Source organism: Barbatula barbatula (assembly GCF_947034865.1).
Source record: "Barbatula barbatula genome assembly, chromosome: 25".
Classification (NCBI taxonomy): domain Eukaryota; kingdom Metazoa; phylum Chordata; class Actinopteri; order Cypriniformes; family Nemacheilidae; genus Barbatula; species Barbatula barbatula.
The window spans coordinates 17185203-17211472 of NC_136788.1; the positions used below are offsets into that span (position 1 = coordinate 17185203).

At 40.8% G+C, this 26270-nt stretch overlaps 1 protein-coding gene across 2 annotated transcripts; it reads left to right on the forward strand.

Moving 5' to 3' along the window:
* Nucleotides 1-2099: 2099 nt before the first annotated feature.
* On the forward strand, nt 2100-26270 carry wnt7bb (wingless-type MMTV integration site family, member 7Bb). Of its 2 annotated transcripts, none has more exons than XM_079449751.1 (4): nt 2100-2541; nt 9928-10154; nt 19536-19807; nt 23915-26270. In XM_079449751.1, exons 1-4 carry the CDS (start codon nt 2462-2464, stop codon nt 24392-24394), a joined length of 1059 nt encoding a protein of 352 aa, XP_079305877.1. In that variant the 5' UTR covers nt 2100-2461; the 3' UTR covers nt 24395-26270. The 2 variants fall into 2 exon arrangements, with proteins under 2 accessions (XP_079305877.1, XP_079305876.1); XM_079449750.1 differs by lacking the exon at nt 2100-2541 and adding an exon at nt 4687-4946 and having other exon boundaries at nt 23915-25439.

Consider the following 26270-nt stretch of genomic DNA (forward strand, 5'->3'; position numbering starts at 1 on the left):
CTGGCAACCAAACATGCTAGCGTTGCGGCAGTGGGTTTAGCATGTACACACGTCACTGAAGATGTCTGATGTGCATAATATGATCCTAGAAATGTTGAAGATAAGGCTGTCATGATATCAGATGTTCACCGCACAGTTATCGTTGCCAAACAAATGCCTTGAGCATCCTCTTTTCTTGATCCTCTAATGAGAACTGTTGCTTAGAGCTTTCAGTTATAGTTTGAGATCACTCAAATGAACAAAAATAACTTTTATCAACTCAAATTATTGCCCCAGATGAACCTTGGCAAACGTAACATCTATTATTTTCAGTTATTTATGTTAGGCCTATCGTTTCATACAGTCATGTGACCACCGTTATATTGAGACATTTTGCTATGGAGATAACACGATATCGATTATATTGTGACACCCCTGGTTGAAAATATGGTTTATAATATGAATAAATGGTTCAATAAACCAGGGCATTGTGTTTCCATCAGCTGGGAGACAATCGACCTGCACGTCTCTTCGTCTTCACATGACATAAAGCTTTTCTCAAGTCCCTGGAAATGCATTTGACTGTCGTAAAGCACAAAAGCTGTCTGCGCACACACGTCACACGTGTTTAATGTGGCCTGAGGACACCAAAAGCACCGCTGTCCTGACAATTGGACTCCATAAACCAGTCGACTGCTACTTCTTTACCATTTCAATAAAGCCAAATTAAAAAATTACAGTCACGGTGACAAACAAAGACCGTCTTTTATGGGGACACTTCAAACACGGCCGTGCCGCCAGCGTCACCCGATGGACGTCTCTATATTGAGCTTCAATCCATCAAGCGGCCGTCTGGTGTAATAGTGAACTTGTTTTGAAATGAGCTCTTAAAATCTGATGTCTGGGAACAAAGCATTTCTGTGGTTTTGATGGTTTCTCTCTGTCAACAAAAATGAACCATCTGTACAGATGAGTGACACTGTGCTATTAACAGGAGGAATCATTACTTCATTTCAAGTGTGTGTGCCACGTCTACATTTGTGAAGGCCTCTGTTTATATCCCACACTGAAAATATCATCTCTGTAATTTCTCCTTTGTGTCTCATAGGCCCAACAATCTAAATTCTTTCATCATTTATTCCCCCTCATGTGTTTGAACACAAAAGAAGATATCTAGAGAAATGTCTCAGTGGTTTTGTGTTAACACAAGGGAAGTCAATAGGGTTCAGTGTTGTTTCATTTTCAACGTTCTTCAAAATATCTTCTGCTGTGTTTTACAGAAAAAACACTTGATAATGATGAAACCATTTTCATTGTCCCTTTAAGATCTATTTCCTAGAAATGATGACACACAGCAAACATCTTAAACAAGCTCACGTAGTGTAGAATATAGTATAGAAAAGTGGTGACAAATAAAGCGAGTATTCATTTTAATAACGTGGTATCACATATGCGTATAAAATCAATTTCACCACAAGGGGGTGTTTGCCACCATTGTACACATGCAAATGTCCCAAACTGAACCTGTTGACACAAATTGGACAAATGAAATGCAATTGCATCACGTTCTGCATTATGTGCATGTCATTTCACTCTGAACACAGTTGGAAACAGTGTTGAGAAACATGTCATATGTCTGTTTTGTGTTTTCAGAGAAACAATGTTGTACACAGATTTGATCTGCTCTCCCTGTGCTCTGAATGAGACCTTATTTCAGATGAGAGAGAACATCGTAATACCTGATGTGCAGCCTGAAAAGTTGCACCAATTTATTTGCAATGACATGCGATGAGACATCAGTTGCTGGTGAAAGCAGAAAGACTCTGTAAGAGTCTCTGTAAGAAATGGTGTCTCTCACGGCCCTCCCCCTGCAGCCAAACTGATGAAATATCAAGCATCAGTCGCACACATACAGAACCGTCACTTGGTTGGAGGATTATGCAATGGATCTAAAGCCATTTTCACCATGAAAAGGAAAGGGTTGGTCCCGCATGCCTCGCATTTGCAGTCGCTGCGACGAAAGCACGTGTTTCACGCCTGTAAAATGCTCTCATGTGCGAGTGTAAAGCCGAAGGGGCGTGGATAAGGGCTTGTGTTACCTGCCCTAGACTTTCACCTGCGGAGAAATGGAAAGAATTTAACACACCAGCAACAGCAGTCCATGAGCCCTGGAACATAAAACCGTCGGCATTCCAGCGGAGACGGAGAAGGAGAAGGAGGAGGAGGAGGAACTAGACGCTCACGACAGGTTCACCTCAAAACATTCCACTTGCTCCTCCTTCAAAAACAAAGAGCTTGCGACCCGCAATCTTCAAAGACTTTCGCCCTCGATCATCCTTCGGCGTGTACCTGAACCTCGACTATGGCTCTCAGGTTTCCGACTCCGCAGGGAATCAAAAAGACACGTCGGAGAAACAAAAGCAGCGTGTTTACCTGCGCAGGTGGAGCAGGGTGGCCCATGTGAGCTGGATTTCTGCACTGAATGGACACCATGATCGGACCCCCGCGACTGTGGATCTTTAATGTGCTCCTCTGTTTCGGCATCATTTATTCCAGACTCGGGTGAGTTCTTTCACGCCGCTGCTTCAGCAATCTGTTTGAGTTTTGATGTCCCATGGCCATTTTAAACAGCATTATTTCTACAAGCGTTCGCATGCATTATCTTTGATCCGCTCTTATTTAATAACGGAAAACATGTAAATATTATTCCAAATTCATGTCACGCTTTGAACGGGTGATGGAAGATGATGACGAACAGGTCACCGGTAACAGAAAACAAAGCACACACTTCATATTCACTCCAATCTAAAAGCCAAACGAGAAACGTTGTGCGTCTGTGTTTTTAAACAAAATGTGCAGTAATGTGCGAACATGCAGATGGTTTGCAGGTGCATTGTGTTCTGCACCTGTATCCAACCAACAACATGCATCATTTTACAACATTTACATGCACGCATTAACTCATCCTCGATCTGAACAACGGATAACAAAACGACAGCTTTTCTTTCATCCATCAACTTTTGATGGTTTCATGTGAGTCTGTTTGCTCTCACGCAGCGTGTGCTCAGTGTTTGCTCTTTGTAAACTAGTTTAAAGGGTGATCCACGCCGCCGTTTTCTCTCACCTCTCGGTAATAACAGCACAAGTTGTATTTCCACATTCCTTCACCCTGCAGTTTTGCAAGACCTCACCTGAATTCTTCAGGGATTTGTTTGTATTCCCAGAGAGGGTCACCTGTCATCTATCATGATTTATGCATAATGTTTAACTCGCTTCTTATGTTTTATATTTGACGTACTTTTGAGAAACATTGCTCTTCGTAACGCAACGACAGCACAGAATGTCAGGATGTGTACATACATGCATGAACCCTTCACAATTTAACGTGGAAATCTATTCATGTCTACACAAAAGAGGCGATTATTTACAGTTTGAAACCAGCACATAAATCCCGTTTTGGACTCTTGCGAGCGCATTCGTCATTATGTCAAAGCCCCGAGATCAATCACGCAATCTTCGGAGACACAAGATGGCTCACAAGACCTCGTATGACGGAAAGCATGCTGGCAGATCTTCAGATAATGTGGGGTCTCGTCAGGTCAAACCTGTTTTTTTCACCCCTGAGGCTTGATGTCTGTCACTATACCCCCTTTACACTCTTAACTATGATGAACTTACAGCACATGCAGGTACAAGCACCGCGCTTCACTCCGCACGCTCGGTCCAACTTAACGTTTATAAAAAAAAACATTGTCAACACGTACACTTTATGCTCAATAATGTCATTTTGTTAATAGTTGCTTTTAGAAGTGTTCATTTTAAACCAAGTGTCAGTTTCAATACACAGCAGGTGTAACATGCTCATGCTTGGTTTCCTTTATAGATCTAGGTAAAAACTGTGTGGTATTTCTCTTAGAAATGTAGGCATTTAAAAGGGTTTGAAAAAGTGGAGATGTGTACAGTTGCTATGGTAACCTCATCCGTCGAGCGAAAATACTCTTTGCCATCGAAGTGAAAATATGTGCTCTAAATTACTTTTAATCAGACTTTTGTTGTTAGTAAAACATCTAACAATGTTACAAAACCTTTTAGAAAAGAATAAATATAGCCGCATGTATTTTCATGGAAATGTAGGTCGCCTGAGGCGATAACCATAGCAACCGTACAGTCAGATCATTACCGGAACGAAATATGAATAACGTACTTTATTAAAGGTTAACCCATTAATACACCCATTAGTGTTTCCAAGTCATTTAGAGCTTTGACCTTTGACCCCTTCGGAAAATGAGTGAAAGTGTAGTATGTCTGTGATGCATTACAGATCATAACCAGTTTTACTAAAAACACTTCGGTTAAACTATTGCTGCTGAAACCGTGTTTAATGATCGTAAAAGAATAACCAAAAGACACGTGCGCGAGAGGAACCATTGCACTCCAACAATCTGATTAAAAACAGCGTATCCCTTCTTTCAAAGTCTCCGAATAACATTTAAACGTTCTTCGAATAGCAGCTCAAAATACTTCAACGTGATGACAATGGCGCATATGAAGCGAAACGGGTCCCCAGTCACCTCTCGTGCGGGCACTGGCGCGCGCGCTGTCTCCGTGGCCCCTAGCGGCCCCTTTATCCCAGCGCGCAGCAAAAGTGGGCGGATGGTGCCGTCCTCTGCCCAATGGCAGCCCGGAGTCTCCGGAGAGGAGAGAGCCACTTCTGTTTCCATCTCCAAAAAGCATCAACCCGCTCCGAGCGCCGAAACGACTGCGCGATGATACAGCGCGTCTCAAGCGTCCGGGAGTTACGCGCCGCGTAAGAACAAGGAGAAAGGAGCTCCGTTTGGGAACTAAACGCGTTTATTTGTGTCGGTGAGGTCCACATGTGTCACCATGATCCTGTTCTCCTCGCGCAGTGTGCTGCTGTCTGTGTATTACCCGCAGATCTTCCTCATCCTCACCAGCGGCAGTTACCTGTAAGTCTCCAAACGTACATCTGGACGCACGCGCATGTCTGTTTCTCTTTAAACGCACGAGTTTTGTAGGCGAACATGAATTCTTCCTTTACGCAAAAACAGATGTAAAGTCAGTGTTCTGTGTGCACTCCTTCAGTGCTGTTAAAAAGACATGATGTTGGGTCCATCTAGTAGAATTGATCAGAAATCGGAATTCTACCCAAACCTACTGAAACACCATTGTAATCAAATCCATCTGTATTGGATAAATCATTTTATTGTGCTAACGTAATGATGTTACTGAACAGAAATCTATAGACATTTCTTCCTGATGTTGTATCCCATTAGGAATCATGTAAGTAGATTTTGTAGCTCCAAACTATGATAGAAGGCTTTAGTGTTTTTGACTGTGTTCCTCATGGAAGCTGTAGTCTGGTCAACGGGTGGCCGCTTCAAAAGAGAGCTAAAAAACTGTCTAATACTTCCGTTATTGGATGACCTCATTGTTATTCCGGAATGTGAAAAGTCACAATAATAATGAATAAGTAGGTGTGTCTAAATGACTGCTCGTGTACACGCGTGAGTGGATGAAACAGTGTTATCAAAGCAAAGCCACGCATCTCTCCTCCAAATAATGAATGTGTTTACAAGAGTGATTTTCTGAATGAACTGTGACACGCGCTTGAATATTTGATTTAGATAAGATTAATGAACGATGCCATGCTGATGGTGTTCATGGGAAACATTCACTTGTTCCCACGCGTCCCGTTGTGTGGCTCTTGCCTGCATCCTCGATCTCACGTTAAATGGCATTATTTTCTATCCTAAAGATTGTTTTTGGTAGGAGCATACATCTAAAGTGTATCTATGATTTTATACGACTGCATCAAGCTCACTGTGTAAGGTTCCAGTAACAGAATTCATTTCGGGGGTCAGGAGCACATTGGTTTGCTGTAGATTAGTTTTTTTGTGGTAAATGTTCGGTGTTGGAGAGCTTCAGTTGGCCACTGAGTGGCAGAGAAGTTCAGACGATTGAATCTGAAAGTGTTTGTCGTGTTCCTCTGGTCTTAAACACGGACGATACTTCCGTCAGCTTTCACCTGTTCTCATGTCAGCTATTCGTTCGTGTTTGTGCACCTTACGTTACAATGATCCTGTCACACATCAAGCAAATCCATTACAATAGAATAATAACAACAAACTACACTTAGAAAATATGCTTTTTTCACATACGCTCTTATTTTACTTTTACACCATAAATAAGAAAGTATACGCGTAGTCTATTTCAAGTACTTCTCAGAGAAAAGCAGTTGTAAACTAGTTGTGTACTCAGAAGTGAACTAGTGTTAAACTTAATGTAATAAATAAACTTAAAAGTATTCCAGTACTAGTAATTTCTACATAAAATGCACACTTGTACTTTGTTTATGCGTTTTTAATCAAATGACTTGAAATACTTATTAACCGTGGATAGGTGAAACTGGGTTTAGATGTTACACGTTTTATTTGAATGACTTTTTTTCAAGTTCATAGGCCCATATGACATACACACAAATGTTAAATAATAAAGTGTATTGAACAAACACTGACCCCCGCGCAGTGAACGACTTTCTTTGTGTGACAACTAGCCCCGCTCCTCCTCTACACGCTTCACGGACATTAACGTTACTTCCATTATCTCCAAAGACGTCTGTAAGATTAAATATATTTTTTCTTTCTTTGTGTCTCTTTGCTGAAGGACCTCCAGACCGAGGTCTTCATTTTGGCAGCTTGATGTTTTAAATAGTCGTGGCTCGGTTTAAGCGTCCGGGTCTATGTATAGAGCCGGTTTGCCCATTGCAAACGACACCTTTGTTTGTTTTTGACGTTTGAAAGCGTCTTTATACGGCAGTCGAGCAAACTCGAGACATTCTGTGGAATTAGAGGCGTTTAATTTCAGCGCAGAAAGGAAGTTTGTGGTCTGTTCTTCAGTCCTGGCTAATATTTAAAGGCATGTTTCATGAAGTAATGAAGGTCGTGGTGGGTGTCGAGGCTTGAGGGATTCTCTCTCACACACTGAATCCACTTGCTTTTGAATCTAAATGTGTAGTAACAGTGAAATACACTTGCAAAAAAAGGTACATATCTAGAAGATTAGAGAGATTAAGAGGGACGTCATATTTACCAATATTTTAATTAATGTTCGAGTCATATGATTACATTTACATTATTATATCCTTAAATGTATTGCAAAACCAAGCTTTAAAGGAGTAGTTCTCTTCAAAATTTTGCCTCATTCACTTAGTAATGTTGAAGTGAACTACTCCTTTAAGGTCCCAAAAATTGGCCAAACTATATTAATATCCTCAAACCAGCCGCCATCATAGCTGAACAAAATAAATACCATATTATAAAATAGTACAAAATACACATTACAATGAAAGACGTTCTGTTAAGATCTAGTCAAAATAAATGAAGTTTAAAAATGTGTCTATTAAAATCATGGCTGTTCTTCTTCTGAAGGTTTGGATGCGTACAGACTGAGGTTTGTAGGTTTTCTTTAAGCACATGGTGCCAGTGTTGGTAGTTCTGAGTTTGTTTTAGCTGGATTTGTTTTAAGTAGAACGGACAGCGTGATGGCCGGAGCCAAGCGCCTCGAGAACATTTATTTTCTTGTGTTTAAAAGTAGAGTGCATTTACTCATCCTGCGGATTATTTGTTCGTCATTTCCCAGGAAATCCTGCTCGTGTTTGAAATCTTCCTCGCGGGACGGTGCTGATTTATTTTGTCATATTTTATACGGGCCACAATTAAACCTACATTCGGGGCTATTTAAGTGTTGCTTGGTGAAACTGTGGTATTTTTTACGTTGGAAAATGTTTTGAATTAGTTACGTGACGGAGGAAGGAACGTTCTGTTTTTACCTGCACAGACAGAAACCCCTCAGAGGACTAGTTAAGTAAGACACAGTTGGATTTATCATATGAGAACATGTTTAAGAGAATTGTAATTTGCTCAGCACCATTTTGTCTCATTATTGTCTGAGAGAAACAGCTGAAATACTCTTAACATGCACTTCACATCACTTGCTTTGAAAAATACACTCTATATATATTCAACATGTTTTAGACTTCACTTATAATTAAATCACAGATAAATCATGCATGTAGAAATAATCCAAACTTGCGCCAAGACAAGAGAAAGATGGCGTTGTCATGTAATCTCATCTGTAGCCATATTTTTATCACCGCTACATAAATCCAAATGTGTGCCACAGAACATGATCCGCTCTAGAAACAAATGAGACGTTCCACCCTTTCATATTTATTTGTCCTTCGTTTAAAACCTCTTATTATGGCTGTCCTGCTCATCCATAAAGTCATAAAGTACCAACTGACGCGGTTAAACAAGTGATGTCTCGGGTTAAACACGTTGAATGTAGACTGCATTATGATGTAAAGTGCACGTTAAATGTTTCTCATAAACAGAAACGAGACTCAAGCATTAGTTCAGTCATCCTTTATTCTCCCTCATGTCATTTCAAACCTGTTTGACTTTCTTTCTTCTGCAGAACACAGAAGAAGATATTAATATCAAACATCACTGAACTCCATTGACTTCCACTGTATGAACACAAAACCACAGAGACATTTCTCAAAATATCTTCTGCTGTGTTTCACTCAAGAAAGATTCTCATGCAGATTTTTAACATGATGAAGGTGAATGTTTCTGGATGGTTGCTAGGGTCGATTATTTGATATCGATGTCACAATATCATCTCAATAGCAAAATGTCTCAATATAACGGTGGTCACATGACTGTATGAAACGATAGGCCTAACATAAATAACTGAAAATAATAGATGTTACGTTTGCCAAGGTTCATCTGGGGCAATAATTTGAGTTGATAAAAGTTATTTTTGTTCTTTGGCGCGATCTCAAACTATAACTGAAAGCTCTAAGCAACAGTTCTCATTAGAGGAAGAAGACGCTTCTTTGGGGCAGTCATCCCATATGGCGGTGCAATAAAATACCGCACCGTGAGGTTTTGATACCGAAGTTTTACCGCGAGACAGCAAGATTTTGATATTGTTTCTGCCCCACAAGATACCGATATTGCGAAAAAACGTGATATTAAAACAAAAATTATTATAATTGTCTTGGCACGTTCCCAGGTCATCATTGGTCATTTTAAACAGAGCAATAAATAACCCACTGTGCATTTCATACCGAGGTATTACCGTACAGTGAGATTGTAACATCTCTAGAATACGTATGTTTATATATATATTCATACATTTTGAAAATGTGTAAGAAGAATGAGTTATCTCATCTTGGAACCAAACTCTTCATACGCTTTTGTACAATAATTCATAGGCCTATATGAACTTTGAAACACAAGCAAACATGTCCCACCAATCTCTTCTCACGCGGAAGCTATAAGTTGCAGTTATTCTCCCGTCCCGTCAACCCCTGCGTGCTGTTTCTGCTGACACACACATCGCTTGTTGCAACTCGCCCGGCTTGCGGTAAAGTCCTCTGCGGTCAGCGACGTCATTCTTCAAAGCTGGCATCCGTCTCCCCGCGAGTTTACGGCCCCTGTCTCTGACATGTTTGAAAGGCACACATCTGAACGGCTTCGGCGCTCGTAAACACAGAAGCCCACTTGTTTAGTAGTGCGGGTTTAAACAAACACAGCGTGTTGAAAACACTCAAGAGACTCATATCAACACGCAACGTCACATGATGAGAGAGATGTGTGCTCCTGAAATATGACAGCGTGTGTGGTCACATTTCCAAACCGATTCAGATGTTTATAATCACCAACACATTATTCTAGTCAAGTCTACGGTTATATGTTGATCTTTGCTGTTTTATTTTAGTCATAAGCAGCCAGTCGCAATAAAACCACTTATTATATTCATATCTAAAGATAAATACTCTTACAAATGAATAAACGGTTTAATCGAGACAATAAAGAGATGTGTGTCTTTACTGGTGTTTGTCTCTGTTCTGTCTCACAGGGCTCTCTCCTCTGTGGTGGCGCTCGGCGCGAACATCATCTGCAATAAGATCCCCGGTCTCGCCCCTCGCCAGCGTGCCATCTGCCAGAGCCGGCCCGACGCCATCATCGTGATCGGAGAGGGGGCGCAGCTGGGCATCAACGAATGCCAGTATCAGTTCAGATACGGCCGCTGGAACTGCTCGGCGCTGGGCGAACGGACCGTCTTCGGTCAAGAGCTGCGAGTAGGTCAGTGGCCGTCAACGGTCTCTGTCATTAGTCATTGACATTAGATCTGAGTTTGTATCATTTGTCGGTTCGTATGATCTGCTTTAACGCCACTGATGTCAGGTTTAGGAGCTTTTTCACGTTAAGATTTTTGTACCATTTGCTTCATGTGAATTTATACAAATCATTCACTTCGTAAAACAGTTCTGAATTCACCTGTGACAAGGATGGAGAGTCACATTTACAAACTGAGTTGTGCTGGAGGAGAGAAATGTTAGTTTTGACAAATGGACTGAACTGTGACGGAGTACATGTGGTGATATGAGAGACGGTTCTCTCTGTGTTGTGGACAAACGCAAATTAGACCCTGGTTACACACAACACGCCGCACGCATCTCACAGACGCATGCTTCACCCTAAACTGCATGTTTGCACCGCTGCAGATATGATTGATGCACTGTAATTCATATTGCAGGGATTTCTTTAACATATTTTTTACATTCACATTTACATTTATGCATTTGGCAGATGCTTTTATCTAAAGCGACTTACATTGCATTATAATACACATTTGTATGTGAGTATGTGCAATCCCCTGGGATCAAACCCATGACCTTGGTGTTGCTAGCGCCGCTCTAACCACTGAGACACATGAAAGCCTGTTGCCTCTTTTAATGGAAAGCAGCTTATGGTTTCATAATGGGAACACATTACTTACTGTGCAACGTACTTGCAAGGTAACATCAAAAATATTGATAATTCCCTAACGTATAGTTATAGTTTTGCTTTTATTTCAAAGTGCGGTCGTAGCGAGACTCTTTAAATCCCTCTCCTAAAAACACATTACAGCCTGTTTGAAATCAGACAACAAAATCAGAATTTTCCACATTAAAAACTGACATCTATTGGATTTTACGCTGCATCTAATGGTGTCATTTAGTTATGCGTGTAAGGACATGTTAAATGATACTCACAGAGACCACAGACATTTCTTGCTTTTGAAATGAACAGATTTTTGCTCGGCAAGCTCTGAAAAGGTCAAAAACAAAGTGTTATGAAAGTATTTCATGGGACTTTAGCAGGTCTACTGAACACATGAAAGAGCCACTATTGACTTCTGAACGTCTGGACACTTTCATGGTTCTTGGGTGTATTTCTGGTGTCCATAAGGAACAGAACGGAACTGGATTCACAGAAACAACAGCGCACACGTTCTAAGCGTCATGAGCTTCGTTTTCATTTCTACGCTGAATCTTTGTGTTTGTGATATTTTTCTGATAATAAGTATTAAATTGTTTATTTTGTGCGGTCTGTTGGCAAATCCCATTGAAACTGAAGATTAAGTCTGAGGATAAAGTCTCTTCCAGGAATACCCCGATCCATTCATAATAGACTGTATGAAACGCTTTCTGCCCCTCTCATGCCTGGAGACTCCAGGATTTTTTTCTAAATGTAAATCCTCCAAATTGCGACCACTAAATTGTTCCTGCTCGTAAGGAGCCGGTCTACAAGCGTCGAAGCGGCCAGTAGATTCCATTGTTTTCAAAGAGATGATGATCAACAGACCACAGAGTTATTTCTCTCTCTCTCTCTCTCTCTCTCTCTCTCTCTCTCTGTGTCTCTCTCTCTCTCTCTCTGTCTCTCTGTCCTTGTCTCTCTCTCTCTCTCTGTCTCTCTCTCTCTGTGTCTCTGTCCTTGTCTCTCTCTCTCTCTCTGTCTCTCTCTCTCTCTCTCTCTCTCTGTGTCTCTCTCTCTCTCTTTATCTCTCTCTCTGTCTCTCTGTCCTTGTCTCTCTCTCTCTCTCTGTCTCTCTCTGTCTCTCTCTCTGTGTCTCTCTCTCTCTCTCTGTGTCTCTCTCTCTCTCTCTCTCTCTCTCTCTCTCTCTCTCTCTGTGTCTCTCTCTCTCTCTCTCTCTGTCTCTCTCTCTCTCTGTGTCACTCTCTCTCTCTCTCTGTGTCTCTCTCTCTCTCTCTCTCTGTGTCACTCTCTCTCTCTCTCTGTGTCACTCTCTCTCTCTCTCTGTCTCTCTCTCTCTCTCTCTCTCTCTCTCTCTCTCTGTCTCTCTCTCTCTGTGTCTCTCTCTCTCTCTTTATCTCTCTCTCTGTCTCTCTGTCCTTGTCTCTCTCTCTCTCTCTGTCTCTCTCTGTCTCTCTCTCTGTGTCTCTCTCTCTCTCTCTGTGTCTCTCTCTCTCTCTCTCTCTCTCTCTCTCTCTCTCTGTGTCTCTCTCTCTCTCTCTCTCTGTCTCTCTCTCTCTCTGTGTCACTCTCTCTCTCTCTCTGTGTCTCTCTCTCTCTCTCTCTCTGTGTCACTCTCTCTCTCTCTCTGTGTCACTCTCTCTCTCTCTCTGTCTCTCTCTCTCATCTCTCTCTCTCTCTCTCTCTGTCTCTCTCTCTGTGTCACTCTCTCTCTCTCTCTCTCTCTCTCTCTCTCTCTCTCTCTCTCTCTCTCTGTCTCTCTGTCTCTCTGTCTCTCTGTCTCTCTGTCTCTCTGTCTCTCTGTCTCTCTCTCTCGTCTCTCTCTCTCTGTGTCTCTCTCGCTCTCTCTCTCTCTCTGTCATAGGACTTTGGCTGTTCTCTGCGGTGCACATTAATAGCCGGGTTATTGAGTATTTCTGAGCCCCTGAAGAATGGAGTCGAGGAAGGATTTTGTTTCAGTCTAAAAAATGGGTCTGTCAATAAATACCCACAGAAAGGGTTTTGCCTCAAATGTAGGCAGAGATGACAGAAATGAGCTCTGTTTCAACATCTAGTGAGCTTCACATCAATACAACATTCTGAGGCACTGCCCAGTGCAGTAACGGTACGGCCTATTTAAGGTTTGTCATCTGTCTGTCTCCTGGTTGCAATGACTGGCTGGTGTGAAAACCTTAAAGGCATTCTTCTCAGTTTCAGTGTTTGTGTAGTGACTGCACTTTGCCTTTGTAGGGAAGTATATAACATTAGATGTCAACTTCTTGTTCTCAATGAGAATGTTGTACTCATTGAATACACTCAAAAGGTGCTTCACAATGCCACATCAGAACCGTTTTCGTTCCATAAAGAACCTTTAACACCTGAACAACCCTTCTGTTTGGTTCTTTGTGAGGTCCTTAGTGTTGTATATTGAAAAGTAAATTTGATCATTGATGTGAAGATGCACATAAGCATCTTAAGTAAATAATGGATGATATGCTTACACAGTATCCACGTTCAAACCTTTGCTAAATGCAAGAATAAGTAATAAAATGAATTAAAAAAAAGAACAATAAAATGCTAATGCACACACACATACACAGTGTTTCTCTTATTTGATTCATTGTGAAGGGATTTAGTTGTCAGTTTGAGAGAAATATTAGCAGAGTTCAACATCTCCTGCCCTCCTAGTGTCTTCTTTAGACACTTTCCTCTCGGGCAGGTGAGACTCTGAAGCACATGAAGAATTCCCCGTCCACACTAAAAGCCCAGAAGAAGATATATGTGACCGCTGGATTCCAGAGGAACTCCCTCAGTTTAGTGCCAATAGAAGAAGTTTGGTTTCTTCCTTCACATCTCTGCACTTTTGTACGGGGTCTGGCAAAGTGATCTTACAGTGTACAGTATATTGTGCCACTGTTTTATTTCTATTTACGTATCGCAAAGTAGATACATTTCAGTTCAGTAAAGGTAAAATCATCTGGATTTGAGTAAATGTGATGAGAAATGTTTGAGTTGATATTGAGACGAATCTGACGTCTCTTCTCAAACTCTCATGACAGACACATTTGAATATCTTGTCTGTGGTCTTATGAGAAGGTAATACAGCAGGATATGTTCCCAATTATATAATCACCAGTTATTATAAAAATGAATTTAGACCAAACACGTGTAGTCCAATGTTTCATGTATGACTTTCAGTCGCAGTATTTCTCAGTTCAGCAGAAACAGAAATTGATGGCTCGTTCTATCCTCAGACTTCTGCTTTTACTTTAACTTTAATTATTTGTTCATTAAAGTCTTGTCTTAGCAGAAATGTTGGGCAGCATTCTTTTAGTATTATGCTTGTATTTGGGTATTGAATTTCAAACCACAACAGCTGAAACTGAGCTCGGGCGGTCTGTCTCGCAATGATGGGTTCTAGATTCCACAGGAACCTCAGACTCATACCTGAGAAGCTTGAAAAATGAGGCTGTGAATGGCTTGTTCAGAATCTAAAGTCCTTTTTTTGGATGTTTAGCATCACTGTCCAGAGCAGAGGACTCTTCATTTGTGGTGAAATTACATCCGCATGGAACATTTGCAGAATTAAATAAAATCAGAAAGTAATTGCAAACGACTAACCCTAACCCCCCCAAAATATTAAAATCAAACCATGATTTGTACGGGATGCCATCAACCCAATGGAACAATTTGAACTTCTTTCACAAATGTAAAGACTAAGCAAGGATGATTTGACGGGATTCACATTCTGCCAAACATCAGCGCATGTGCTATCCTGAAGAAGAACATGAGAACGGTGTATTTGGCGTTGTTATGTCGCAGCTATCACAAGGAAATCTCAATGGCATTAAGGCATGAAATCCAACTGTCAGATGAATCTGACATGAAATGTTGTCTACTTAGTTTGAGATGCTGCCAAGCGTTGCTTGTGTTTTCTGGCTTGTAATGATAGTGAGACGGATGTTTCGGCAGGTGTGTTTGATAGTCATTCAGCTGTCAGATACAAATGGAGATCTTGTCTATTCCCACAGGGAAAGATAGACATCCTCTCTGGACGTGTTCCTGATGAATCTGGATTTGAGAGGGATGTTCAGTATATCACTTTTGAAATGTGTAAATGTGTCAATGAGTTGAAACAGGACAGAACGTGAATCATAAACTGTATGTTGAATAAAAGTTTAGTTTTGTCAGGGATGTGGTAGAGAAGAACCCAATTGCAGGCAGACGCAGGGATGAAGGAGTTAACAGATAATTTATTATATAATAAAACAGAAAACAAAAACCCACGAGGGGTAAGACTAGACGACTAGACTAGACTAGACTAGACTAGACTAGACACGACGCAAGGACTTGAGACACGACGCAAGGACTTGAGCACGACGCAAGGACTTGAGCACGACGCAAGGACTTGAGCACGACGCAAGGACTTGAGACACGACGCAAGGACTTGAGACACGACGCAAGGACTTGAGACACGACGCAAGGACTTGAGACACGACGCAAGGACTTGAGACACGACGCAAGGACTTGAGACACGACGCAAGGACTTGAGACACGACGCAAGGACTTGAGACACGACGCAAGGACTTGAGACACGACGCAAGGACTTGAGACACGACGCAAGGACTTGAGACACGACGCAAGAATTATCCAACACATACAACGTACAGCATACAAAATACAATGAACGAGCACAGGACAATGAACACGAGGATGTTTTAAAGGGAGACAGACAAAGGATAATTAACAAGGGTCAGGTGCGGGTGATGAAACACTAATGGGAAGGTTAACGAGACAAAAGGGCGGGAAACACTGACGAGACACGAGAAAGCACATGGCAAGTCAGAATAAAAAAAAAAGCCATGTCTTTCTCACACAAAACCTAAGGCTATGCCATGACTCCACTGCAAGACCAAGAATAAACATGACATGATAGCGGAATCATGACAATTTTGTCCCACTGCTCTGACAATAATTCACTCTTATTGCTCGTTTATATTTAAAAAAACAGTCTTAATATCTTAAACATTGTTAATTAGTAAATGTATGCTTTTTATTAATTTCTTACATTTGACTATTTAGTAGTACATCTAATAGCTTTAGTTTCACTGCTATCGAGAATTATAACATTTTTCAAGTGTTGGGAAATACCCATGCTAGCAAATGGGATGTAAAGACATCTGATAATATCGTACAATCTCTCACAATCGTTGTATCTGATTGGATGCAGGGCTGAACTGTGCTTGGCTGCTATTGGTCAGTTAAGGGAAGCTTTAAGCTCTTATCGTAGATGCTTTAAATAGAAATAGCTGTACATTATCATATGTGCTGAATGAAGTTGATCTGTCATGGTTGTCTGATAACTCTGATCTAAAAGAGCAATCAAATGAGAGCAGGTTTCAACAATCCAGTGAGAATACGGCTTTATGAGCGCTTATCTGGATTCAGTTTCACATAGAAAGAGTTTGGTTCCAAAATGAGACGATACAAAAATCATGTTTTTTATTGTGCATTCAAAAATGTATATCAATCAAACTATATACAGATGCTTCATTCACTGTTGGTTTGTTTTGATTTGATCCATAATAACTCAAAAAATACAGCTAACTCAATAAAACATAATTTTTCATTTGAAAAGTCAAAACATCTCATTTTGGAACCAAACTCTTCATATATACAAATATGTTTCACATGCTACGAGAAAATCTGTCTGTGCGAAGAATATATTTGCAAGTGTGGCACGCGCGATACAGTTTTGCATGTGTTTTAGACAGAGCCGCTTGTTTGTGTGTGATTTAAATCAATGGTGCGCCAATCTAGTTGTTTTTGCATTTACAACTTGTTTTTGCTGCACCAAAATCCATATTTAGAGCCCTTTGATTTTGATAAACTCCACATAAATATTTTTTATCTATATATACTTTTTTGTACCTGTGTTACAACTGTTTGGCCTGTGCTATAAAACTGTAAACCTCTGTAGCACCAGTGCTACGTGCAAAAGAAGTTAAGGTACATCCCTGGATGCTGACATGTGATCGGTGGTGGTTCAGACCGTGGTGATATGACCATTAGACATGGGCAGGTGCACGCATGTGCTTTTGTCGTCTTTAAGACTTCTCATGCTTCTATTGTTAATAGTATTTATAAAGCTTTTTATATTTACCCGGAGTAAAATTGTATGTGTTGCTCATATTACTCGGTAGACCTTGTTAGTGTTGATAATCCTGAATTTACCTAAGGAGCAATAAAAGGAGACATCTGTTGACATAAAGAGTATATGAGAATGGTTCAGATCATTTAGTTTGACTTCACACTTGAAGTGTCTCAGATGTAAGCGCAGTGAATGAAGCATCTGGACCGGACCGAGACATCCCAGAGTTCAACAGGATTGTTTGTTCTCTCTGAGGTTGTAAATCTCTTCAGCCGTGTCAAACGTGATTTGTTTAGTGGTTCGCTTTTCTCCATCCGAGCCAAAGCGGTCAGCATGACGGAAAACTCTTCCGCCCACCTTTACTTCATGAGGTGTGGTCAGGTCCTGGTATCTCTCTCTCTCTCTCTTCTATATATATATATATATACTGTATATGTATATAAAGTGAGAATAAACAGAGACATTGAATCACAATTCCACAGCGATGTTGGATTCTGTCGCAGACACTTGCCACTAAACTCTATTAGACATCTGTTTTAATCATCCTCTGTTCTGCCCGGCACAACTTTCCAACTTCTTTGAGGGTTTTTTGGTCAGTCCAGTTTTCCGTTGGCAGGGTATGAGGCTATCCCAGGGTTCTTCCTGTTGGAATCCAGTCAGGACTTTGGGTCTGGCCTTCACTGACTCTCTTCATTCACTTCAGCATCTCAGAGTATTGACACTCGTACCATTAAACCAAAGGGAAGCTTTTGAGTTTTTGTTTGTTCTCTCTTTTAGGTTTGAGGTTTACTCTTAAGGACATCATCTTTGGAATTGCTTCTTTTATACTTGTGAAAAAGTAACCCATTTAACTTCCATCAGGTGACCCATTTGTAAATGAAATAGAACATCTAACAAAAGGAAAATATTGAGACTGATTATATTCTTTAGGAATGAAGTGGATTGTGAATGGCTGATGTTGAATAGCAGAACTCAAAAAGCTCAACAGAAAATGTTCTAGTGACTGGTACCGTGTCAAATTCATACATTTATCATCTGCGTCTTTTCATCAGCACGGGTACGTCTGAGATGTCTGCTAAAGATCTGGAGAACTGAAAAACATCTGATCTTAGAAAAACAAATCAGTTTAACAGACATCTTTTAGATGTATATACAGAGACGTATTTCAGATGGGATGTGTGCGCCATCAGGGAGGCAATTGTAAAATTGAGAGAACTTTAACTGAGCCAATTGAAAAATTGAAAAACAAAGTAAATTGAAAATTAAGAACTTCTTTTTTTACATTGAATATTACATATCAGTATTATGTATAATATTAAGATTATATGAAGAGTTTGGTTACAAAATTAGATAACTCCGTTTTAATTTCTTTTCCCAAATCATGTTTTTTTGTCAAAGTCAATGAAACTGCAGTTGGTTTGTTTTGATTTAAGCAATATCCACAACACGCATCCTCACCAAACTTGACACAACGTTGTGACATGATAAAAGGATCTTTTACATGTTAATCAGAGGTTTTGTCCTAACCAGCTGCGTCGGCTTAAATTTGCTTAGCGCAGGAATTTCATCGAGTGTGACACAATAAAACCCTTTAACAAAATAAAAAAAGTTTTTTTTATTTGAAAAACAGAGTTATCTCATTTTGGAACCAAATTCTTCAAAATTATATTACTTACATCTAAATCGTTTAAACTGCATCTAAAAATGAATAGAAGCCAGTTCTCACAGAGGCATTGGTGAGGAATTGTTGTCAGACTTGATTTGATACTTATTCAATAACTTAATTATTTACAGGTTAAAGACAATTTTGCTAATTTCTAACACAAGATTCTAAGATTTCACAATTTTATACAATGTTGTTCCGTGGGAATCACAGAAAATTATCATTTAAACCTCTTCATTAGATCGGATTTTCATCCTCTGTGACCTGCTCATACATTCATAAGCATCTCTGATGTATTTGCTGTATGTGGACTGATCTGTCCGTCTCCGTAGCGGAGGTCCAGATAGACCCTCCTGTGTTTCTTGTGGTTGGTTTGTAAGGTGCACAGTCAGGAGAATTCAGCACGTTGGACAGCACCTTGACTTTTCTTTCACACACACGAACACGCCGAGAGCTCAACATCTGTGTTCAACAGCTGCAGGTTTTTTTCTGAAAAAACTCAAAAACTGAATCTTTTACTTTTCTGTCTTTTGGTAACCTGAACTCAACGAATTTTGTGAATTTACACACAAAAAACGCTGGGTTTGTTTTGACCCATGGTTGATTCGAACAAGTCAAACCAACAGTTGGGTTTGTTCTTTAGATTGTGATCTTATCTTCTTATTGCTAAGGGTTTCTGGGTGGTTTTCTTTGTGGTTGCTTTTAGGTTTTGGATGGTTTCTAGTTGGTTAAAAAGGCCAATCATCTGGGCTGCGCTTCCCAAAAGCATCGTAACTGTAAAGTTGATCTTGGAGCTACGATCATCGTAGGCTTACGATGCTTTTGGGAAGCGCAGCCGTGGTCAATAGATCGGGTGTTGTGTAGTTTGAGACGTGTCGCGCAGATGTCACAGTCTGTTCTCTCTTCCCCCCAGGCAGCAGGGAGGCGGCATTCACCTACGCCATCACAGCCGCTGGAGTCGCCCACGCCATCACGGCCGCATGCAGCCAGGGCAACATGAGCCACTGCGGGTGTGACCGGGAGAAACAGGGCTACTACAACCAGGAGGAGGGCTGGAAATGGGGCGGATGCTCGGCAGACATCAAGTATGGCATCGAGTTCTCCCGGAAGTTCGTGGACGCCCGTGAGATTAAAAAAAATGCCCGTCGATTGATGAATCTTCACAATAATGAAGCCGGGAGAAAAGTAAGGACAACATTGAACATGAGGATCGTTGGTCATGCTGTAATCCTCCACACATTCATGCCTCATTCATGACACACAAGCAGAACAAATCATCGTTTGTAAAACCACGATTAAGTAAATTGTGGAATTCGATTCGGTGTGAAAAATTATGTAAGGATGTATATTGTACAGGGAAATTTGTTCTGCTTGTGTTTCATCAATGGGATCTTAATCTACGTTGGAAGCTTTTAAATCTTTAGAAACGTTCTTATCCATCATTTGGAGCATTTTAATTTCGACGTGTTACCTACATTGGTCTTGGTAGTTCGCAGAAAATAATCTTGCAACATTTTGTCTGACTGCACAGTTGGCACATTTCTGCAAGAAATTAATCGGTTTTAGAAGTTAAAAGCCTTAAAACTTTAAAGCTGGAGAGTTTTGTGGCCAACGGTTGCTTAAAGCAACAAAAAACAAGTTATCCTTAAAGTTCTCATGTGTTCATTAGGCTTTTCTCAGGAGCATTTTAACTCAGCATTTTGCCAACACTGGTCTTGGTTTTCCTGCAGAAAGGTTTTGTTTGACTGCACGGTGAGAGAAATTCTCCAGACAGTGTTTTAGATGCTGGAAGCTTTAGAACTTTAAAGCTTGGAAGCGTTCTTGGCCAACGTTTACTTATTGAAACAAATAACAAAATCTTTGGAAAAGTTCATCTCCATCTTTTGGCTTTTCTCAAGAGCATTTTAATTTGACATTTTACCAGCATTGGTCATGGTCGTCTTGCAGAAACAATCATGCAACATTTTGTTTAACTGCATGGTTGGGAATGTCCTCCAGACAATCTGTTTAAGACGTTCAAAGTTTGAAGCGTTCTTGGCCAGGGTTTGCCTCAAATAACATTTCTAGGAGAGGTTTCTATCCATTAATTCATGTTGAAAAGACAAATGCGTTCAGTCGTTTTCTTCTGTCTAAAGAGTAGAAACGTTTTAGTGTTTGGCTTGATGAACTCATGCGGTGTGGCTCATCTTTACGACTCCAGACCCGTTGGCTTGCATGTGGGTGGCGTAGTTTGTTCTTCTCATGTAAAACAGGTGTATCAGGTGCCACGCTCGGGATTCACCCACGAACAGAGCCGGGCGGTGCTCCATTGATCTTCAGACGTCTCTGGCCAATAACAGCTTTCATGGTTTCGCGGCGGCGTAGTTTTGATCCCAGTTCAAGCTGGGTTTGGCCGCGTGCCGCTCTGGCCATGTTTGTTTGTTTGATAGTCGTTAGTCATCCAAGAACACAAAACAACATGCAGCAAAACAGCAGAACCGCATGCACTCCACTGACAAATGGATCTAATTAATAACACAGGGCTTTATAGTGTGAGCGAGGTCGAGCCGAGCCGGGATCGAGCACCCATGCCGCGGTTGCCAGTTGGAGGCCGGCCAATCCCATCGCGGGCCGCTGCATGGAATCATCAAGTCTGAAGTCTGTAACAGGATATTATTGCGAGTCTTTCTGCAGCCCCTCGCTCCATTGAATCCGCGTTTTTTCCCCTCTTTTATAGAGGACCCACAATGGCAATGCTGGAGCCATAGCATCCGAACCTAAACTTGGACGTGCCATGTGACTCGATACGGGGAAGATGTAAGCTGCCACTCTGGAATTTCAATTGCTATCATACGTGTATGTGGTTGCAGCGGGCTCGGAAAGATCGGGCCAAAACTGCTCCGCATTAGCACTGTGGATAAACGCGTATCCAGGCAAACGTAAACAGCGTGGCAAGCCTGCATACGGCTTGTGAAGTAACACATCGTTCGTTTTCAAATGCCTTTTCTGGCTGGATGTGTGGCGTATCAAACGTTGTTTCTCTGCAGAACCAACGCTGATGTTTTGACATCAGGTGAAAGTCATTTCAAAGGCGTTCCAGATCGTCAATGTTTCATGAGGAAATCATTTGTTAATTGGTTAAGCAATAGCTGGAAATTCTGTTTACATTTCATGAAATTGAAAGGACTCTTGGCAGAATTAATGCGTTTCAAATACTACAGGGCTGAATGCATGAACTCTTAACAATTCACCTCCAAATGAAAATTCTGTCATCACTTATTCTCTCTTATGTGGCTGTATAGGACTCTTTCTTCTTGCACCACAAAAGAAGATGTTTTGAGAAATGTCTCAGTTGCTTTATGTTTATACAATGGAAGTCAATGGGTTTCTGTGTTGTTTGATCATCAACGTTCTTCAAAATATCTTCTTTTAGTGTTCTGCAGAAGTAAGAAAGTCATACAGGTTTGACATGACATGAGGGGTGGAATACATGATGAAAATAATTGTGTATTGTTCGTGCGATGATGCATTTGAATCAAGTCATCTCAAAAGGCAGCATAAATCTGAACGGTCCTCATATTGAGTTTATGATGTCTGAAAATGCTGCGTGTGAGGTTTTGGAACAGAGCTAACATCTACATTTGGAACATCTCTGTTCATATTGCAATAATATATTTAGCATAATTCAATCAGTGGCCAATTAGGAATCATTTCTGATTTAAGATGGAAAGCTGGCAGGCTTCGTACGAGTCAATGTGCCGCTACTGAGAGAGCAGTTAATTATAACTTTAAACTAGAAACTGCTTGTCCACTTCTTGAAACGCTGTGCCAAAAACAATTCTTCAGGCCTCTTTTGTTATTGCACAGGCGCTGTTGAGACGGAGAGCTTTACATTGACTGTCAGTGGCCTTGCGTGGGTCACGATGCTTTCGTTGGATTAATCAATTAGTTTGCACGTGTTTTCCAGAGGCACGAGAATCGCTTCTGGTGGAGAGTCGTGCCAGAGAATGAGAAATATGAGACTGGAAAAAGTGCTTTGCCAAAGAAACGAAACATTTTATGCAACATTACACAACGACAGTCACCCACATTAACTGGAAATCTATACAAAAATTGTGCGTCTTCCTTTTGATGGTGCCACCTTTGCGGGCGTGGAAATCATTTGAGCAATTAGTAAAATAATAGTTCTACTGTAGATAATACAGATACGAATCAGTTGTTGTCCATTAGTCAGATCTGTGAGACATTAAATAACTCTGCAGTATCATGGTGTTGTTTCTATGAGTTTAGAGATGTAGTGTTTCTAGAGAGCAGAACCGGTTTTGCTGGTCATGTTGTTTTCAGCTGGTTCTCCATGTGCTGTGATTCATCTGAAGTCTCTGGCAGTAATGATGTAGCACATTAGATCTCCGCTATGCCAACACATGGTTTTTCCACTGCATGTACATTACATGTGTTCCCAACTATAAAACGGCTGGTTTCCGAAAGCCATTAGCATGTGCAGGGTTTTTGTGCAGTGTTTTTGTCGTTTGCGAAACCATTGACATGGCCAGTGAAATGGACAATCTGCTGATGTTATTGTCGCTAAGACTTAAGTTGCGTTTAGAATACTATACAAGCTGTTCCTTTGGTATATATTTTGTATACTTTGCCCCGAGCACACATCTGCACAGAAACGATCCCAGAATGCAATGCGCTGACTTGACCTGTGATTTACAGCGTAATACAAAAATAACTTCAGCCGCCTTCAACATCTGCTCAATGTTAGGAGATTTTTACGCTTAAATGAATTAAAAATGAAAATCAACAAATGTATTTTTGAGATAATTACACTTGCTGAATTTAACATGCAGTGTGTTGTTGTTTTTATAGGGATATACACCATAAGCTAGTATTTTATTGAAAATGTCACAAAGGAAATTACCCTATAACATGCTACATTTGAGCTTTATCTGGAGATGTTTTCCTTGAAAAGTGATTTTCAGAAATACCACTGTTGTCTTTGCAATCATGAGAGTTATTACTTTTATATGACCAGAAAATGATGCCGACCATGGCCGTTTTGGGATAAAAAAAGAGCCAGAATCTGCTTATAAATGTTTAGCATTGTAAAAACAGAATAGCTCTCTTATTACTGGAGAATGAACAGGCCGCGAACATTTCTTGCCCGTTTTTGAGCTATTCTGAATTATTGGACATGATGTGCAGTACATAAATCAAAATATCATAGTAAAAAGAGAAAAAGTCGAAAATAATGCAAATATTATTGTATTCTATTGGATTTTTAACCACCTCTTATTTTGTTGCCGGCAGGTTTTGGAGGACAGGATGAAGTTGGAATGTAAATGCCACGGCGTTTCGGGCTCCTGCACCACCAAAACGTGTTGGACCACGTTACCGAAGTTCCGCGAGATCGGCTACGTCCTGAAGGACAAGTACCACAAAGCGGTTCACGTGGAGGTAGTCCGAGCCGACCGTCTACGGCAGCCCACCTTCCTGAAGGTGAAGAAAACGAACGGTTATCAAAAGCCCTTAGAAACGGACTTGGTCTTCATCGAGCGATCGCCGAACTATTGCGAAGAGGACGCCAAAACCGGCAGCGTGGGGACGCAGGGGCGACTGTGCAACCGAACATCGCCGCACACGGACGGTTGTGACCTCATGTGCTGTGGGCGGGGCTACAACACACACCAGTACACCAAAGTGTGGCAATGTAACTGTAAATTCCAATGGTGCTGTTTCGTGAAGTGCAACACTTGTAGCGAGCGGACGGAGGTTTTTACTTGCAAATGAGCGAATGTTTGTTTTAGCGAAGCGGACCGAACGCCGGTCCACACGGTCAGGTGGGGAGCGGAAGTGATGCGGAATACGCTGGGTGGTAAAACCCACGGAAGGAAATCGAGTTTTCACGTTCGCCAGCTCTTGATGGCGTTGTTTTGCACAGCAGAATGTATATTTGCTTTAACCCAGAGTTCAATACTAAAGTCTATCAGTAGGTACAAGCCCAGCATTCCACTAGAGACACTGATGTATCCACACCGACTCGAGCTAAAGGACTGCAGGAGACCGGCCATGCCCCGGTGCATTCTGGGATTTCTAGATTTTCTTTTCCATAGGAAGCTCATCAAAGGACTTAGCGGAGGCTTTTGGGATTTGGATCTTGACGGAACTCTTTGGAAAAGCCAGTGAAACCACAAGACTTTGTCTCATCTCAGCATGCTGCGTTGAAGGGCAAAAAGGAGCTCGAAATGTTGAGTTATGTTTAAGAAGGAGCTCTGTAAACCATGCAGACTGCAAATCAAGGATTTTTTATAAATAGCCTTTTAACTGCCAACTGGAACCTGGTAGAGTTTTGTTAGTCATCCAGTCACACTGGAACTGTCTGTTCGAACACTGAAAATAAATTATTATATATTATATGCTATAGTCTCCTGAGGAACCGAAGCGCTAACGGGTAGAAATGTCTTATTTTGTACTAAATAAGAAATGAAAACAAAGACTTTGTAGAAACTTGTGACTGAAGATGTCTTTTAGAGGAAAAGAAGGCCCCAGATGTTTTTCTAGTTTTACGATGTGTCGACTTACGAAACCACTGTCAGTTGTTGGTCACGCTAACGTTGGTTCACCTTTGCTGTAATCTAGCCGTAGTTCTCCATAGAAGTGCAATAGAAATTCGGGTCACTTCTTTTTCCAGCTAGCTCTTTACGACTCAAAGGTTCTCATTTGGATCGTGATATTTGTGGCGAGTATATTTCTGGATATGTTACAGAATGCTGCACTGATACTTTTTCTATTCAGATACGATGCAATTAAAGCGAAATAAATATCAATTCGACTCACATTCGCACGTTATTGCAGCAAAACACAATGTTTAGGCCATTGTGTACTGCGTCACATACACATACATTAAACTTCTTCAAATCTAACATTAGAATGTATTAAACATACAGCTTGATATGATAATATGAATAAATAAATTCAAATATACTGTATATATATTTTTCTGTTTTAGACTCAAAATCTCACCATGTTTGTCCAATCATTGCATTTGGTCCGAAAGTACATTTCATTAAATACCCTTCACGTGACTTTCCTCTTGATGTCTAATATGAATTCCTCTGGTGGCTTTCCGCTCGCTTTACTGCTCGTGTCAGGGACGGCTTTCCACTTCCATGTCTTTAAACTATATTTGGGAACGGTGCCTTAAAGCAGGCAGTCATATTCATCGTGCGGCATATTTGAAGGCCGGAAATTGTCCCCTGTTCCAAACTTGCAGTCACTCTTAATCTTAATTGGCCATGAGAAGACATACACCATTAGATATCGTACTTACATCAATCCAGCAGCCTGTGGATGTGGCTTTTCCTTACGTTACGGGAGAATCAAACACATGTTTATAATATCTTGCGGTTTGTTTCCTTGATTATGGCATGTGTACAGTTATCTGTGGAATTAAAAGGAAAGAAGAAAAGAAAGCTGAAGTTGACTCAGAAGAACAGCAGCAGACGTTCAGATCGTATTCAGCATTCATTTGTTGTCTTAGTAAAGAGCGCCACATTTGAAGGGTTTTTTATGTATATTGCTCAGGACTATCAACTTTCTTCATATCATTTTAGGATCATTTTATTTTATATTTAAGGAAAAATCTTTATTAAAAGCATAACTGACC